At 57.1% G+C, this 18099-nt stretch overlaps 1 protein-coding gene across 2 annotated transcripts; it reads left to right on the forward strand.

Moving 5' to 3' along the window:
* Positions 1-5126: 5126 nt before the first annotated feature.
* STXBP1 (syntaxin binding protein 1) lies at positions 5127-15655 on the forward strand. 2 transcript variants are annotated; one of them, XM_057405864.1, is made up of 19 exons: positions 5127-5272; positions 5452-5533; positions 6124-6200; positions 6385-6463; positions 6554-6657; positions 7730-7878; positions 8239-8323; positions 8504-8634; positions 9163-9270; positions 9353-9413; positions 9835-9900; positions 10045-10125; positions 10232-10370; positions 10594-10703; positions 10848-10949; positions 12217-12302; positions 13140-13294; positions 14151-14274; positions 15346-15655. In XM_057405864.1, exons 1-18 carry the CDS (start codon positions 5144-5146, stop codon positions 14258-14260), a joined length of 1854 nt encoding a protein of 617 aa, XP_057261847.1. In that variant the 5' UTR covers positions 5127-5143; the 3' UTR covers positions 14261-14274; positions 15346-15655. The 2 variants fall into 2 exon arrangements, with proteins under 2 accessions (XP_057261847.1, XP_057261848.1); XM_057405865.1 differs by lacking the exon at positions 14151-14274 and having other exon boundaries at positions 5128-5272.
* Positions 15656-18099: the final 2444 nt, after the last annotated feature.

Genomic DNA, 18099 nt, shown 5'->3' on the forward strand with positions numbered 1-18099 from the left:
CTCTCAGGGGTCCACAATGGGACGTGATGACTTGTGGAAGCTGGCTCCTTCTGAGCTGCACATGAGGTGCTGCACCTCCAGGGACAGGGGTGAGGCATAGGCAGGGGCCATGGGGACCCACTGCCAGTTGCTGGTGTGTCATTCCCCCAGGATGCATGGGGCACCCCGTAGCTCCCACCACCCCTGTGCCAAGGGCACAGATGCTGCCCATGGAGGATACTCCATGCCCAGCTCAAGGCTTGTGTGCTGCCCCTGAGCCAGGTCTGGCAACGGAGAGGAGGCAGCAGAGGGCACAGGGCTGGCTGCTGCTGGTGGGACCATCGCAGGGATGCACATTGCATGCTCCTGCCTGCACATGGTGGTCTCTGTGCCCTGTCCCCTATGGGTGGGAGCAGACCCTGAAGCTGAAGCCAGTCTCTTCCTGGGCAGCCCAGCCTCCCAGTGCCCAGCTCCGGGGGGTCCCAAGGGCAGGGAAGGAAGGAGGGCTGAGGGATACTTGCCCACGCATGACCATGGAAGGGTACCAGGAATGACAAACCTCACTTTGGCATCACATCCACCCACCGGTGTCTGCCTGTGCAAGAAAGTTGAAAGGAACTTGGACTCTTTCCCTCTAAAAAGAAGGGAGAAGAGTCTGATTCCCCTGCACCTCTGAGGAAAAGCATCCCAGGAGAGATTCCTTCCCTCTTCCCACAAAACCAACACGGTTAAAAAGAGAATCACTGTCACATGGCTTTTGGTTGCACGCTGAGAAGCAGATGCTGCGTCCACCAACTCACGGTGCGGGAAGGGACTTGGCTCTTGTGCTTTGGAGAGTGCAAAAATAGATGGAGCCGGAGATGCATTAACGTAGGGGCTTCTGTGTTTCCCATATGAACGTGTACACACACGTGTGCTGTAGGGTCACTGATGGAGCCCATCAGTTGTGTCCCTAAGGGAGCAGCAAAGATCATCAGGACCTTGCCACACATCACCTGGACCCTCTTGGTTCAAGGCAGAGAAGAACCAGCTCAGAAAGTCATGGTCACACACATAGGAAAGGGTGACTTACCCCTGGGAGGGGGTCACATCCCCTCCAGGATGACACCCCGTGTGTGCTGTCCTGCTGCAGCTCCTCTTGGCACAAAGCATCCAGGTACAGCAACTCCTCCAGGGATGGAATCACCCGGTGGAAGAGGACAAGCATTACTGAATGGTGATGCCTTCAGAAGGGAGCTGATGTGCTCTGTGCCCCATTGATTCGACCCAGACCTGCTCAACTCCCATATCCTTGTGCACACCTGAGGAATCAGTGCCAGGAGTGGTCCCACAGGGAGACCCTTGTGAATGTCACCGCAGTTCTCCAGTGCAGGCAGCGAGAGCCATTCACAGCAGTGATCGTGCATTCCATTTCCCTTCCTCCCTTCTGGCTGTGTTACTGACTTCATGACCTCCAGGTCCCTGTTGTCCTCTCTGGGCTCTGCAGGTTTCCCATGGCTTTGGTGCATCCTTCACAAGGGCAGAGCAAATAGGAAAAGGAGCAACGTGGGTGAAAATAGCAAAGATCGCCTCATCCTGGGCTGGGGAGGAAAGGGTGAAGCCGAGCCTGGGTGGTTCTGGACTTACTGGAGCTGGATGGCACCTGGGCTGCATCATTGTCAGGTTCCCACGTGAGGAACATGTCCTCCAGCAAGGTGTTGAGGACACAGAGTGCTGCAGGGGAGATATTTGAGCCTTGTGTTATGGACACAGTGTTCTCCAGACTCAAAGCATCCCTGAGGTGGCTCTTACCTGCACTGAAGGACACCAGCCAGGCTTTGTCTCCTGTAAGTGAAGTTATCCTGTGCATCCTCAATGGGGTTGATGGCCTTCCTGCCATCCTCTGCTCCATGGAGCCTGGTTTACTGGGGACTGCTTGAGGGTGGAGCGCTGACACCTTGAGATCCCTGCTGAGGATGCTCAGATCCGTGCTCCACTACATTCAGTCGTGGTTATGTCTATGCAACATTCACACTGTCTTAAGCAATTAGTTAATGAACCAGCAAAAAGCAGTTGCCAAGTCAACCCAAACCAAACATGTTCCTCTTGGAGATGCAGCGTGACAGCTTAGAGGAGAAGTAGGTCTTGAGCAAACCTCACTCTGGGCTCCTGTGGTCCCTGCCTGCAGCATCCCTCACCCATCATGGTGCTCCTGGTGGATGTGGTTCCACTGCTTCCACCACTGGTGGAGGTCAGGGCTGCTCACTGGGTTCCAGGCTCTTTCTGAAGCAGGATAACGGGCTTGGGGCGTCCCAGATGAGTCCATCTCAGCACAGGCTTTGTGTGGGCACAGACAATGGCAGGGTTGGTTCCTCTTCCCCCACAACCAGTTGGAGACATGTTGCCCAGCCAGCTTGCTATAAATACCATGGGCTAAGCCTCTTGGAGTGATGTATAGGCTCAGGTCCTACTAGGCCACCGTGTCACCACCTTCTGGCCCTGCTTGGAAATGATGCAGTGGGTCATTTCCATGCCACGTGTCACGGTCCTCCGTTGGCAGATGGGATGTGCTTCCTTGTCCATAGGCACTGATGTTGTCTCTGCATTGGAGGATAAGTCCAGAGCCGTCTGTATTGTGTGTTCTTGGTAGATATTGGAACTAAAATCATTCCAACCTGAAGGAATCAGATGTAGTGTGGTAGGTCCAGACAAGCCAAGTGTTGAAGGCACTGGATGAGATGCACATATGCATTTTTTCCCCTGGTGAAGGTGAAAAGCTTGGCTGTGAGCATCACCCACTGATGCTAGAGTCCCACAGCCCTGGCTGGCCAGACCACCTGGGGACATTGATGGCAACATCTGACCTGCTAATGTGGGAACCTCATGTTGCTCATGGACCACTGTCCTGGTGCCAGGCTGATGGTTCACAAGAGGTGGCCAGGCTTGACTTGAGGACCTCAGGGAATGGAAGGGTCTCTTGCTCATCCTATAACTTCTCTTGAGTGTGGAATTGGATCACAGAATGGTTAGGGTTGGAAGGGGCCATAAAGAATTGGCTTAAGGATGCTCTCCCTGGCATCGCTCATCCTTGATAGCATCAAGACATCAACAGCAAAGTATGTGCTGGCATCCTTTCTCCTGGCTGGATGTGCTTGTGCCAGAGGTGCTGCTTAGGAACTGCCCTGCTCAAGGACAGGTCTGGTATCTTCTCACATCTGGCCTTGGCCAAGCCCTTGGTGCCACATCCATCCCCATGTGCTCATCTCCCACCCAGCAGGAGATGCAGGGTCCTTGTACGGAGATGCCTGGGTACCTCCACGCTCCTCCCCATGGTGTGAGCAGTGCTCACGTCCTGCCCAGCATCCCATCCCCACTCCAGTGCCAGCAGCCACATGAGCCAGAACAGCCCCAGGGATAGGCTGCACCCTCCTCCATCTCCTTTGCACCCCAGAATTCCCACATTCCACCCTTTCTGTGCCACCTCTGGGGCTCCCATATCCTGGGCTGTCCCCTCTTGCTTCAGCAATGGAGCCTTTGCACCAGTGGGCCCCACAATGCTCTTTCCCAACCTCCTTCCTTCTTTCCTTCCCCTCCCAGCCCTAGAGCAAAGCCATCACAGGGGCAGGAAGTCTTTTGACAGCCAGACCCTGACCCTGGTCTCTATCCATGGGGCACCACCATGGCCCCTGTGCTTCACTCCACATACTTTGCAGTTGAGGTTGTTGGGATGGGATGGAGGGTTGGAGCTGCCTGTAAACAGCTCTGTTATTCCTGGAGCCTTGCTCCGGGGAAGGAGCCAAATGTGAGTAATGGAAGGAAGAGGAGGGATGCTCTGGCTGGCATCCCTGCTTCCCGACCGTGCTCCTGCACCAGTGAAGGACCAGAGCGCGGGATGGGGCCAGGCTCCTGCCTATGGGGAGAGCAATTCCTGTTCCACGTTTTTGCTGTGTGGATGACCTGGATTCAGAAGGGCAGCACATACAGGTGCAGGCAGCAGCTTTTCCCACCCCAGCTGTGCCCAGCTCCATCCTCTTTCCATGGCCATGCAGCCCCTTTACTGATGGAAAGGCTAAAGGATGTGACCAAGGGCAGGCAGGACTCCAGGTTGATGGCCAGCATCCTTCTGGAGCATCCCATAGGCAGACGTCACTGGGAAGGAGATGATGTGCAGCGGCTGCCTCCAAAAGCTTTGTGTCATGGTTTATCCCTGGGGGTAACTCAGAACCACGCAGCCGCTTGCTTGCTCCCCCCCAAAGAGACTGGAAGAAGGGGGCAGACACTTTATAAACCCAAAAAGAGCTTTACCGGGGGACCCAAGGCAGTGACACCTCAATAGTGGGCTGCACATAGCACGTGTTTAATAGCATAGAAACATTCCTTAGCTGGGTTTTAACTGGGCATTTCACTCCCTGGTCCTGGAAGCAGAGGCTCAGAGCAAAGCCCTCCAGGGCAGAAAGCCAGGGACAAGCACCACGGGGAGGACACGGATGCAGATTCTCCCTTAGGATCGGCGGGGCAGTTCCCAGCACATCCCTGCTGTGCGAGGGGTGATGCTTCACACACCGGGGTACAAAAGGGACCTTCAGGGACCCCGCAGTGCAGATGTTTTGCAGCACATGTGTCTGGCAGGAGGGCAAATACTGATTCTAGCAAGGCTTGAAACCCCCTATCCCCCAGTCCAGCCCCACAAGGGACACCCACTGCACCCCACTCCTCACATGGCCTTAACCTGCGCCCCACAGGGAGCAGCCCCACCGGCACCCCATGGTGTATAGGTGCAGGGTGGCCATAGGGCCGAGGGGTGCGGGGGGACCCCCGGCTGCTGCTGTCCCTGTTGGTTGCATAAACCCGGCCAGCGCAGGAGGTGAAATGGGATTTGGGGGATTACAAGGACCAGGCTGAGGCCGCTTGAGTCTTGTTTCTAAAAGGAGCTCTTAAGCCCTTGTTGTTTTCCTGGTGCTTCAGATTAGGGCTGAGATATGGAGGGGGGTGGGACCCCCCCACAGTGATCCCATAGCTCCCCACTTGCTGTGGGCTCTGCTGTTAGTGCCAGATGAGATAGAAACAGGGCTGGGGGTGATCAGCCCTCCCTGGGTACCCCAAACCCATCCCCATCTCCTGCCCCATCCCTAGGAAAGGTGCTGGGGAGTGGGGCTCACCATGGGTTGGGGGTTCAGCGCCTCCCATGCTGCTGTCAGCAGGTCCTGGGGTGCAAAAGTGGGGGCTTGGGGTGCTCACCCTGCCCTGTGCTCCTTTCCTTGCAGAGATTATGCACGATGTGATCCGGAAAGTGAAGAAGAAGGGAGAATGGAAGGTGAGCATCAACCCCTGCAAGGGGGAGAGGACAGGAGGAGGAAGCAGGGAGTAGGTTGAGGCAGGGAGCCCCTGAGGATGGGCAAGGGATGAGGAAGGAATGGGACAAAGATGGGGAAGGGATGGGAAAGGGGAGCTTGTGGCTGCCCCCAGTGCCCCAGCTCACAGCCCTCTCTGCAGGTGCTGGTGGTGGACCAGCTCAGCATGCGGATGCTCTCCTCCTGCTGCAAGATGACCGACATCATGACCGAGGGCATAACAAGTGAGTAACCAGCTCCCAGCCCAGCAAACCTCACTGTGGGAAAGGCAAAACCTCCCTCTTGGGCCTGCAGAGACATCTCCAGGCTGGCACAAGCCAGTCCATCCATGCCTATCCCACTTGGGATGGAGCCGTGCTACCTCCCATTGCTCATGGACCACTGTCCTGGTGCCAGGTTCACAGCCTCCCTCCTTACCCACTGGGGCTGGAGGAGCCCAGACACCTCATTCCCTGGTGGTATCTCAGTCTGAGGAGGAGACAAGGTGTTATCTTCTAAATAGCTCCCTGCAGCACTCAGAAAGCAGCAGAACACCCTAGGCTGTGCACTGGGAGGTTTTGCCCCAGCCTGGGTACCACAGAAGCATCACCTGCCCCGGCCGGTCCCCTCCGGGTGAGGGATGTGAGAATAACCCAAAGCAACAGCAGGATGGGAGCACACAGACAAATCCACTGCTTACCAGTACCTCCACACAGCCCCAGGGGTTGGGACTCCTGGGTGGGCAGTGGTGAGGGGTGTTGCAGGGCCGGTGGGATGTCCAACAGCTCCTGCCCTCGCCCATCCCTGCCATGGTCCTTGTTTTCCCCCTCTCCAGTTGTGGAAGACATCAACAAGCGCCGGGAGCCGCTGCCCAGCCTGGAGGCCGTGTACCTCATCACCCCCTCCGAGAAGGTGAATACACAGTGTGGGGCTGGGGGAGGCAGTGGGATGCCCACGTGGGGCCCATAGGGAGCATCTTGGCTCCAGCGAGGCCTATGGTGCGATGGAGCAGAGGCTTGGAGCATGCCTCGTGCCGGGAGGGAGGATGCTGGTGCCATCCCCGTGCCCAGCACAGCCGGTCCCTCCTCTCTTGCAGTCCATCCACTCCCTCATCAACGACTTCAAGGATCCCCCCACCTCCAAGTACAGAGCTGCCCATGTCTTCTTCACTGACTGTGAGTACCCGGAGGGGAGGGAAGGTCCCTGGCACTAAAGGCATGCAGGGATGCTGGGATGCTGAGCTCCTCCTCTCCCTCCCCTCACAGCCTGCCCCGATGCCCTCTTCAATGAGCTGGTGAAATCCCGTGCTGCCAAGGTCATCAAGACCCTGACGGAGATCAACATTGCCTTCCTCCCTTCCGAGTCCCAGGTGAGGCCGGGATGGGGCAGCCAGGGGATGCTCACGCTCTTCCTCCAGCCCCTCAGGGTCTGTGTCACAGCCTCACACCCCAGGCTGGCTCCTCAGCCCCTGCTCAGCCCTTCCTCCCTGTCTGCTTTGATTACTTGCCGGGGCTGTTGATCCCTGTTGGGGATTTAGCAGGGAGCCAGCCTGCCTGGGTGAGTGGATGCGATGAGGGGGACTGCAGGGACAGATGGTGCTGGACCTGCTGGTGCCATTCACCCTTCAGTGTTTGGGGGGGGACAGCGGGTGGAAGATGAGCTCCTGGCATGTCCAGTTCTGGGCCCCTCACTGCAAGAGAGACATTGAGGTGCTGAAGTGGGGCCAGAGAAGGGCAACGGAGCTGGTGCAGGGCCTGGAGCACAAGTGTGATGGGGAAGGGCTGAGGGACCTGGGGGGTTCAGTGTGGAGAAGAGAAGGCTCAGGGGGGACCTGATGGCTGCCTACAAGTGCCTGACAGGAGGATGGAGCCAGGAGGGGCTGGGCTCTGCTCCCAAGGAACAAGGGATGGGACAAGAGGAAACGGCCTCAAGCTGCCCCAGGGCAGGTTTAGATGGAGCTGAGGAACAATTCCTGCCCCAGGGGGTGCTCAGGCATTGGAACAGGCTGCCCAGGGCAGGGCTGCAGTCACCGTCCCTGCAAGTGTTCACACAGCGTGGAGACGAGGCCTCAGTGCCATGGGTTAGTGGTGGCCTTGGCAGTGCTGGGAACGGTTGGACTGGATGGGCTTAAAGGCCTTTTCCAACCTGGCTGGTTCTGTGATCTCTACACGCAGCCAAACTGGCTTCTGGTCTTTACCAGGGGAGCAGCGTGTCCCCAGGTCTCTGCCCCTGCTTGGGGCAAACGAGTGCTGTGGGAATGCCTCTGCTCACGTTGCGTGTGGGTAAGGACCATGCCACGGAGCTGGGGAAGACCCCGGGGACCACAGAAAGCCCAAAGGATGCTCCGAGCATCCCTGAGCTCAGCTGGGGTTAAATCCAGTTCCCAAACCCACCGGGGCTGCTCCCCCCCCGCTCTGACCCCGCTCCTGCTGCTCCTCCAGGTTTACTCCCTGGATTCAGCTGATTCCTTCCAGAGCTTCTACAGCCCACACAAGGCGCAGATGAAGAACCCGATCCTGGAGCGCCTGGCGGAGCAGATCGCCACGCTCTGCGCCACGCTGAAGGAGTACCCGGCTGTGCGGTACCGGGGGTAAGGACAGCACCCACTGCACCCCCTGTGCCCCTGCACCCCCTATGGACATGGGGACACACCCCCAGCACAGTGGAGCTGGGGCCATGCTGAGCGTGGGACGTGGATGTGGCTGAGGACAGTGTGGGGATGGAGGAGATGGGGATGCAGTGCTCAGTGTAAAAGTGCCACAGACTTAAGGATGCTCTTGGAGATGGGTTGGGATCCTAAAACCCAAGTGGAGCACTCCAAGGGGAGGTGGGATTAGGCAACAAAACTCGCTGAGGTGCCTCCTCTCCCATGAGCAAAGGGAAACCAGCATCTCCTCCCCATCCCATGCCACTGCCCCCGGGAGCTGACCTCTCCCTCTGCTTCCCGCAGGGATTACAAGGACAACGCCATGCTGGCACAGCTCATCCAGGACAAGCTGGATGCTTACAAAGCTGATGACCCCACCATGGGTGAGGTGAGCAGGGACGAGGGGAGGATGCTCGGGTGATGCTTCACTCCTAAAGTCCCACTGGAGCTCTCAGTTGCAGTCACAGACCCCAAGTGGGGACCCCAAAGTGTCCCTGGCATCCCCCAACTGCCTGTGGGGCTGGAGGAGCCCCTGGCCCCACTGCTGATGGTTCCCCCCGTTCTGCAGGGTCCAGACAAGGCTCGTTCCCAGCTTCTCATCCTGGACCGTGGCTTTGACCCTGCGTCCCCGGTGCTCCATGAACTGACTTTCCAAGCCATGAGCTACGACCTGCTGCCCATCGAGAATGATGTCTACAAGTGAGTGCAGTGCTGCTGGCCCCAGAGTCCCCATGGTCCCACCCTGGGCATGAGGGGCAGTGGGATGCTCATCCCTCCATCCGTCACAAGCCATTGGTTGGGGGAAACCATTCCCGCCTGCAGCATGGCAGGGAATGATGGGTGGCAGTGATGCAAAAGGGGCTTTTCTTGCCTTCAACCCATGGCTTCTTCCTAATGTTTAGCAGCTGAAGGGGAGATGTGAAACTGAGTTGAAGCAACTTCACCCCAGAGCCAAGAAGAGCCCCATGTCATAGAGTCATGGCATGGTTTGGTTTGGAAGGGACCTTAAAGCTCCTCCGGCTCCAACCCCTGCCACGGGCAGGGACACCTTCCACTAGAGCAGCTTGCTCCAAGCCCCTGTGTCCAACCTGGCCTTGAGCACTGCCAGGGATGGGGCAGCCACAGCTTCTCTGGGCACCCTGGTCCCCCACCTCCTTTGAGCCCAGGCACCAAGGGGACATCACATCCCTACAGGCCCCACTGTGATGCTCCCTGTCCTCTTCCCAGGTACGAGACCAGTGGCATTGGGGAAGCCCGGATTAAGGAGGTTCTCCTGGATGAGGATGACGACCTGTGGGTCACCCTGCGCCATAAGCACATCGCCGAGGTGTCGCAGTGAGTGTCCCTGCTTGCTGGCATTGCCACACAGCCCTGTTGGTGTCCCTGCTCCCTGACAGCGCTGTCCTCCTCTCCCCAGGGAGGTGACCCGGTCCCTGAAGGAGTTTTCTTCCAGCAAGAGGATGAACACAGGCGATAAGGTGACAACTGCATCCGCCAAGCTGGCAACGGGCACATGGGGGTCTCCTGGGGGACACCTCTGCAAAGGGTGCTCAGGTCTCCTGACGGGGGGAGATGGCTCTGGGGTGCTGGACCCGGGTCCTAGGTTTGGAGGAAGGAGGTGACTTTGGGGTCAGTTTGCCCCTGGTATGAGGGCCATGTGGGTGCCTCTGGTTCCCTGAGCTGGTGGCAGTGAGGGGGCCGTGGTGAAAACAGGATGTAAAAGTGGCCAGAAGCTGGAAGCTCCATCTCAGCCTCAACCAAGCACACTTGGGGGGCAGAGGAGGGTCCTCAGGGGGGTTCTCCCCCCATCACTGCAGTTTGCGGAGCTGCCAATGGCAGGTCACCCCCTCCCTGCTCCTGGTCCCCCAGGGTGAGTGACCGTGGCTCCTTCCCTTGCAGACCACCATGAGAGACCTGTCCCAGATGCTGAAGAAGATGCCGCAGTACCAGAAGGAGCTCAGCAAGGTACGAGGAGGGTGGGATGTCCATGCAGAGAGCCCGTCTATGGAGCAGGCTCTCTCTGCAGGGTCCCTGGCCATAGGCAGGGGCTTGGGGTGGTGGCATGGGGACCCTTCGCTGGTGGTGACCACAGGACTCGTGTCTCCCCAGTACTCAACCCACCTTCACCTGGCTGAGGACTGCATGAAGCACTACCAGGGCACGGTGGACAAGCTGTGCCGAGTCGAACAGGTACCACCAGCCCCACATCCCCAGTGGGGACAACTGGAGCTGGGAGCTCCTGCCCCGCAGCTCAGCACTGAGCCGTGGGCTGAGGGATGCTGTGTGTTATCTGCAGGACCTGGCCATGGGCACCGATGCGGAAGGAGAGAAGATCAAGGACCCCATGAGGGCCATTGTCCCCATCCTGCTGGATGGGAATGTCAGCACCTATGACAAGATCCGCATCATCTTGCTCTACATCTTCCTGAAGAATGGTGAGGAGGACACATGGACAGTGGTGGCGAGCAGCTCAGGGTTCAACCAACATAAGCCACATGGAAAAGCTTCTGTCACCCTTTACAAGGCTCATGCTGGAGGGAGAGGCCCCATATCCCCAACCACCACCGGTCCCACTGTCCTGGGGTGGCAGTGGAGGGGCTGTGTCCCTCATGGGGAGGTGTTTCTCAGGAGGACACCATCTCCCTGTTTCATTTCCAGGTATCACTGAGGAGAACCTGAACAAGCTGATCCAGCACGCTCAGATCCCAGCTGAGGACAGCGAGATCATCACCAACATGGCCCACCTCGGGGTGCCCATCATCACAGACGTGAGTGTCCGCCTCCCGCTGCCCGTGGTCCTCCTTGCGCGGCCCCCGGCGTGCTTTGGGATGTGCCTATCCTATGGGGTACCCCCAGCACCCCTGTGAGGTCCCGCACCAGTCTCAGGGTGTCTGTGTTCTCCCTCTGCCCAGTCCACCCTGCGCCGCCGGAGCAAGCCGGAGCGGAAGGAGCGGATCAGCGAGCAGACCTACCAGCTCTCCCGATGGACCCCGGTCATCAAGGACATCATGGAGGTGAGCAGCAAGGACAGGGATGGAGCAGGAGCCTCAGCACCGCCCGGGAAGGGGCTGCAGAGGACCATGACCTCTCCATGGAATCAGCCTGGTTTGGGTTGGAAGGGACCTTAAAGCTCCTCCGGCTCCAACCCCTGCCACGGGCAGGGACCCCTTCCACTAGAGCAGCTTGCTCCAAGCCCCTGTGTCCAACCTGGCCTTGAACACTGCCAGGGATGGGGCAGCCACAGCTTCTCTGGGCACCCTGCTCCATGCCCTATTTGCTGCTTGTGTGCCATAATGGGCACGGTTGGGTGGCATTATCAGAGGGGTGTCCCAGCCAAGGCAGGGAACAGGCATGGCCCCATCAGGAGCTGCCCCTGGACATGGCCAGGGGACCCCAGGCACCAGAACTGCTCCCCAGCATGGACGGATCCCACTTGATGAGGCACAGACCCTGGAGCCACATTTGGGGAATAGAATAGAATCACTGAATCATAGAACAGTTTGGGTTGGAAAGGACCTTAAGATCACCCAGTTCCAACCCCCCCTGCCATGGGCAGGGACACCTCACACTAAACCATGGCACCCAAGGCTCTGTCCAACCTGGCCTTGAACACTGCCAGGGATGGAGCATTCACAGCTTCCCTGGGCAACCCATTCCAGTGCCTCACCACCCTCACAGGAAAGAATTTCCTCCTTATATCCAATCTAAACTTCCCCTGTTTCAGTTTTAACCCGTTACCCCTTGTCCTATCACCACAGTCCCTAATGAAGAGTCCCTCCCCAGCATCCTTATAGCCCCCCTATAGGGAAGGGCCCATCCATGCAGTCAGTGCCACCTCTGCTCCCAGGCACCCCCAGCAAGCAGTGCTGCAGCTCCAGCAATTCCCACAAGCCCATAAAAGCTCACCTGGAAGCCCTCTGGGGTGGCTTCGTGCCCAGGGAATCCCTAAACCTCATCTTCAGGACCAGAGGGGACTGCAGAAGGCAGCATCACCTCACCAGCTCCATAATCACCACTGAGTAAAGCAGGAGCAGGGCCCTTACTCTGGGGGGAATCCTACCCTGTGCTGCAGCCTGTGCTGCCCCACAGCATCACATCACCCTTCTCACCCTAAGTGCCCCCTATGACAGGAACACAGGCAAATTGTCCCATTAATTCAGCCTATGCAAATATATGCAAATGAATCCTGACGTAAATGGGCCAATCCTGTCAGATGCAGTGCTATGGAGGGCCTCTTGGGTTCACGCCTGCCCCTCTCTGATCCCATCTCTCTGCCCACAGGATGCTATTGATGACAAGCTGGACACCAAGCACTACCCATACATCTCCACCCGCTCCTCCGCCTCCTTCAGCACCACTGCTGTCAGGTGGGTACCGAACCCCCTGCTCCCAGACACAGATCCCTGCATCACTGACAGCATCCAGCCCTCGTCTGTGCATCTGTGAGCTGCTCTGCGCTCATTCAGGCATCCTGTGCCTCAGTTTCCCTCTGTGCAGCAGCACTTGTGGCTGAACGTGCTCTGACAGCAGCTTGGGACATAACTGTGGAATCAGACTGGTTTGTGTTGGAAGGGACCTTAAAGCTCCTCCAGCTCCAACCCCTGCCACGGGCAGGGACACCTTCCACTAGAGCAGCTTGCTCCAAGCCCCTGTGTCCAACCTGGCCTTGAACACTGCCAGGGATGGGGCAGCCACAGCTTCTCTGGGCACCCTGTGCCAGCGCCTCAGCACCCTCACAGGGAAGAGCTTCTGCCTAAGAGCTCATCTCAGTCTCCCCTCGGGCAGGTTAAAGCCATTCCCCTTGGCCTGTCCCTACATCCCTTGTCCCAAGCCCCTCTCCAGCTTTCCTGCAGCCCCTTCAGGCACTGGAGCTGCTCTCAGGTCTCCCCTTCAGGAGCCTTCTCTTCTCCAGGCTGCCCCAGCCCAGCTCTCTCAGCCTGGCTCCAGAGCAGAGCTGCTCCAGCCCTCGCAGCATCTCCATGGCCTCCTCTGGCCTCTCTCCAACAGCTCCACGTCCCTCTTGTGCTGCTGCCCCAGAGCTGGATCAGGACTCGGGGGGGGGTCTCCCCAGAGCACAGCAGAGGGGCAGGATCCCCTCCCCGAGCTGCTGCTCACACCATGGGGGTGCAGCCCAGCACATGGGGGGATCCTGGGGTTCTGGGATGCTTTATGCCCATCCTTCACCCTCTTCTTCCTCCCTTTAGTGCCCGCTATGGCCACTGGCACAAGAACAAGGCCCCTGGCGAGTACCGGAGTGGTCCCCGCCTCATTATCTTCATCCTGGGCGGTGTGAGCATGAACGAGATGCGCTGCGCCTACGAGGTGACACAAGCCAGCGGCAAGTGGGAAGTGCTAATAGGTGAGTGGGGCCCTGTCCCTGCACCCGCCGCGCTGGCTGCTCATCCCACCTCCTCCATCCCGCCTGTTCCTGCCTCCACAGCACTGTGGGAGCTGGAATGCTGCGGAAAGGGTTCCTCCTGCCGCCCGGTGTCGCCCCTCTGTCCTTCCTCCCCAGGGACTGCCTTGGCTCCCAGTTTTCCTCTGCCCGGCTGGTTTTGGTCAAGCAGAGCTGGGTGAATGGGAAGGGGGTTTTGCAGCTTGCATTGCTCCTGTCAGCCCCATTGCGCCATCGGCAGTGGGGTTGTTCCAGGGAGGAAACGTGCAATAGGGGTGTGCAACTGCACGCAGTGACCACGATGGGCACTGTGTGGGCAGCAAGAGATGCATTTTCGGGTTGCACACACGCTGCATGTGCAGTGCATCAGGAAGTGCGTTTTCCCATTGCAACACCTGTGGGACAGGATGTGTGTTCAGCTCCTGGAGGAGCCGTGGGTCAGGCGTGGAGGACACGGTGGAATTCCTGCCAGATGTTAGCAAGGAGCTTTAGGTCCCTTGAAATTCCGCCAGGGAAGCACGGCTGGATACACATCTTGTGGGGCAGGAGCCCCTCACCACCTCAGAGGTGCAGAGCCTCTTGCCGGCATCTCATCCCTCTCCTTGTATTCCCTTGGGAGCAGGAGCCCCCTCTCCATCACCTCCCGCAGCCCCCCGGGACCCAGCACCGCTGCCCATCACATCCCACCTCTCTCTGGGGACCATCCCCTGCATGCGCCTGCGATGCTCCGGGTGGCAGCCGCGTCCTTCCTCTCCTCACGCCGGCGCAGGGTGTGGGGGGGCCCGGGCGCAGCCGTCAGCCCCGCTCTGTTCTCCTGCAGGTTCTACTCACATTCTCACTCCCACCAAATTTCTCATGGACCTGAGGCACCCCGACTTCAGGGACTCCACTAGGGTATCATTTGAGGATCAGGCTCCAGCAATGGAGTGAGCCAAAGAAACCAAGTAAAGGCAGCTTACTGATGAAAAAGAAACTCTTCCTCCCTGAAGGGTTTTCTTTGATTCCTCCTTTCTTTAATTATTATTACTGGGGGGTTCGTTTGTTTCGTTCTCCGATAGGAAAATGCTTGCAAGTTCCTCCTACCGGGTGGAAAAGCATCCAGCGCCGCTCCATCATCCCTCTGCCATGTCTCTTGGCCGGTCCTGGCCGGCTCCTTCATGCCATGAGCTCCCCCTTTGCCAGGGCTGGAGGGGCTGGGGGTGGTGGGTCAGGGTCCAGCAGCAGCATCGCAGGGTCAGGCAGGGGTATGGAGCATCCCGGGATGCTGCCCACGTCCCACATCCAGCACTGGGGCTGGAGGTTCAGTGCCCAGGGCAGAGCCTGGTTGCTTGTCTTGGCTCCGGCCCCTCTCATCCCTTCCAGCAATAACTGGGTGCTGCCATGACCGCCCTGCTCCCAGCTCCAGGGTGTGATGGAGCTGAAATCCTGATGGGAAAGTTCAGGTTTGCTCTTGTGGTCCCTTTTCCAAGGCTGCCGGTGAGGCCATCATGGCATTCCCATGAGCCATGTGCTGGTGTGCACGGATCCAGGCAGGCTGCAAGGGCAGCGAAAGGCAAGAGCCCTTTACCTCCTCCTCTCCCACCCATTCCCTTCCCAGCCACCCCTTTGACCCAAGGATGCTCTGTGCAGGCAGGGGAAGAGCCTGGGGGCTGGAGAAGATCCGTTTGTGCTGCCTGCCCTCATCCCTTGTGGCTTTTTGGCATCCCCAAAGTGTCCAGGAGCATCTCCACTGACCATAACCCTGCTTCACAGTCACCCCCGGCCCCTGCCTCATCCCACCCTGCTCCATGCACCTCTTCCACATCTCCTTTGCCATTCCTTTCCCATTATACCCTTCCCAAGACATACATTTCCTCGCAAGCATTTCCACTGGCGTGCGGGGCTGTGGCCACCAGGTAAGGCCTCGCTTGGGGCGGGGGGACGGGACCGGGGACAGCGCGGACGTGAACCGGGGCGTCACTGGAGCATCCCAAAGCCATCTCTGATGCTCCCGTTCCATTTCTTCTGCCCTGCAGGGTCCACGCACATCCTCACCCCACAGAAACTGCTGGACACGCTGAAGAAACTCAATAAGACAGAGGAGGAAAGCAGCAGTTAAAAGGAAGCGCTGCCGCCGCCGCCGCCACCACTCGATGCCGAATCCAACCTTCCCCCTGGGTGCAAGCAGCACCCGGCCCCGGCCCCGCTTTTGATCTTGTTCTTGTGTTGATTCCCCCCCCATTCCCCTCCCAGCGCTTTCCCAATCTCATTTTATCCACAGGGAGGGGACAACAGCCCAAAAGGAACACATTAAACCCGATGCGTTGCGTTGAAAAGAGGAAAAGAGCACCAATTCTCTCTCTATTTGTAGCTGCAGCTATTGGGAGCGCCCAGGAGCTCGTCACTGAGCGCCCCATCAGCCCATTGCTGGCCTTTATCCCAACGCTCCTCCAGGGAATGTGGTTCCATGCGGATGGATAATGGGTGAACACCCCCCCATGGCTCCAGCCTCTGCCTGTCCCTTCCTGTTACGGGGTGGTGGGTGCTCCTGCCAGATGTGCTCGCCAGCATCTGGCATGGAGGGCGGGGAGGGGGTAATCAGGCTGCACCCGAGATGCTTCACGCTGTGGCAATTCCCATGTGAAAAGGGACCAAAATGGTCAAAACCTGGAGATGGGGCCTGTTTGCTTGTATGGCTGCTCCTCTGCCCTGCTGCAGCCCCCCCTTCTCTGGGACTTTCTCTATATATATAGAAAGAGAGAGATATATATGACAGAACCCCTGGATCTGTACATATATATCTCCCTCTCCATCCATCCCCATGGAAGTCGGCGCTCCTGTGCCTGCCTCCTTGTGTCATCCCGTGGTGAAGCATCCCCGAGCGTGCCGTCACCCCGAGGCCCCCCCCCCAGACTCTGTGTATATTAATGACTGTGTCTGTGATGTTCTTACAAGCTTGGTGTATAGTGATTTACCCAAACCTTGGGTTTTTAGTTGGTTTTTATTGCCCCCCCCCCTTTCCCCTGCCGTTAGGTGCACTGCAATATTTTGGGGTCCATCGTTTTGTTCTTGAAGGCTGTGACCCCCCTTTTCCTTCCCTTAAATCTCTTTCTTGCCTCGTTGGTGGTTCCCCCCCCAAACCCTTTCCTTCCCCATCTATTCCTTGCCCATAAAGTTAAATATATATTTTTAGGGCAAAGGCTGTATCATTGCACTGATCTTTGTTGGTTCTTCCTTGGTCCTCCCGCCCTGTTTTGAGTTCCTTGGTTTTAGCAATGCAAATGCTTCAGGATCTTGTATGTTGGACATTATTATTATTATTATTTTTTCTGTTAACAGTTATTTATATAAAAAATAATTTATCAAAAAGGAAAACTTTAAAAAAAAAGAATTAATCTAGTCTGTCTTGGACCTTGTTTACCTTGGAATTACTGGAATCTAAATGTTGGAAAGTGTTGAAGCACAAACATGTATCATCTCTGTATATCTGTTCTGTACTAAAGCACTCGAGTGACTCAATAAAAGCGATCTCCATCCCTAGTGCAACCTGCCTGTGCCGTGCTGCTTACTCAGGGGACAGGGAAATCTCCTCTCCCGCCCCCAAACGCTTCCAAGGGGAAGGATCCTGGTGCGGTGATGCCGAAACTGGCCCAGGAAGCGGTTTGGGAAAGGAAGGCAAAGCCGCAAAGCAACCAACTGCCTTTATTTTGTTCAAAAATAGGTGATCCTCTCAGTACAAAATAGCAGCCAAAGGGCTCTGCTTGGCCTTACAAAATCAGAGATACGCTAAATAACATCTTCTTTGCTCCTGGCTGGTGCCCTTGGGAGAGCTGGGTATGGCTGCACAGGCCCTGTGTGCTTCCCAGCTGGGACACTTGGGACACAGGGATGAGCAGATGCAACCAAAGACATAGAAACCCTCTTTAAAAGCCCCTCTGTGTGCCCCAATTCTCTCCCCCCCCCAAACCACAGTATTGGGACCCCCCCCCCATTCCCAGCCCATCACCACAACCTGGGCTGGTTGCAAGGTCTGGGCTCAGTGGCTTTGGAGGGGCTCTAAACCTGAGTAACTCATGGGGGGCATTTGTGATCCCCCCCAAAGGGGAGCTTTGTACAGCCACAGTAAAATAAAACATGGGCACTTCAGGTAGGTCCTACCTATAAACACAGCCAGGGGCTCCCACAGGCTGAGATGCTCAGGATGGAGCAGGGGGTTTGGCCAGACCCATGGGGTGCTGACCCCTCTGGGCTCAATCCTGCCCCTTCATGGGTCCCACAGGGTGATTGCCCAGAGCCCGGAGTCCCTGGGAATGCCAAGGAACAGCCCAAATCCTCCTCGGTTTCTGTCAGGATGAGACAGGGGGGTTGCCACATCCAGGAGCAGCCAAAAACACCCCATAACAATGCCCTAAGGATTATGCTTGAAATTAAAATCAGAACATATATATATGTATCTATATATAGATGCATATCTATATGTACTATAGCTATAGATACATATCTATATATACTATGCCTGTATATAGAAACATATCTGCATATACTATATAGACACATATCTAGATATAGCTATAGATACGTGTCTAGATATAGTATATCTATATATAGATACATATACATACACACACACACAGGCTATACCATCAGTCAGCCCTTACCGAATGACTGAGCTGTTTCTAGCTACCTTAAAGGAGAAAAAAATCACATAAAATCACAAAAAGAAGCATTTTTCGAGGGAAAACCCAGCTGGGTTCAAGTCCAAGGGCAGAGCAGAGGGTGGAGAGGGGCTC

This window comes from Pezoporus wallicus, unplaced genomic scaffold (assembly GCF_028554395.1).
Source record: "Pezoporus wallicus isolate ANWC-B61680 ecotype Strahan unplaced genomic scaffold, APGP_CSIRO_Pwel_v1 contig_4684, whole genome shotgun sequence".
Classification (NCBI taxonomy): Eukaryota; Metazoa; Chordata; class Aves; order Psittaciformes; family Psittacidae; genus Pezoporus; species Pezoporus wallicus.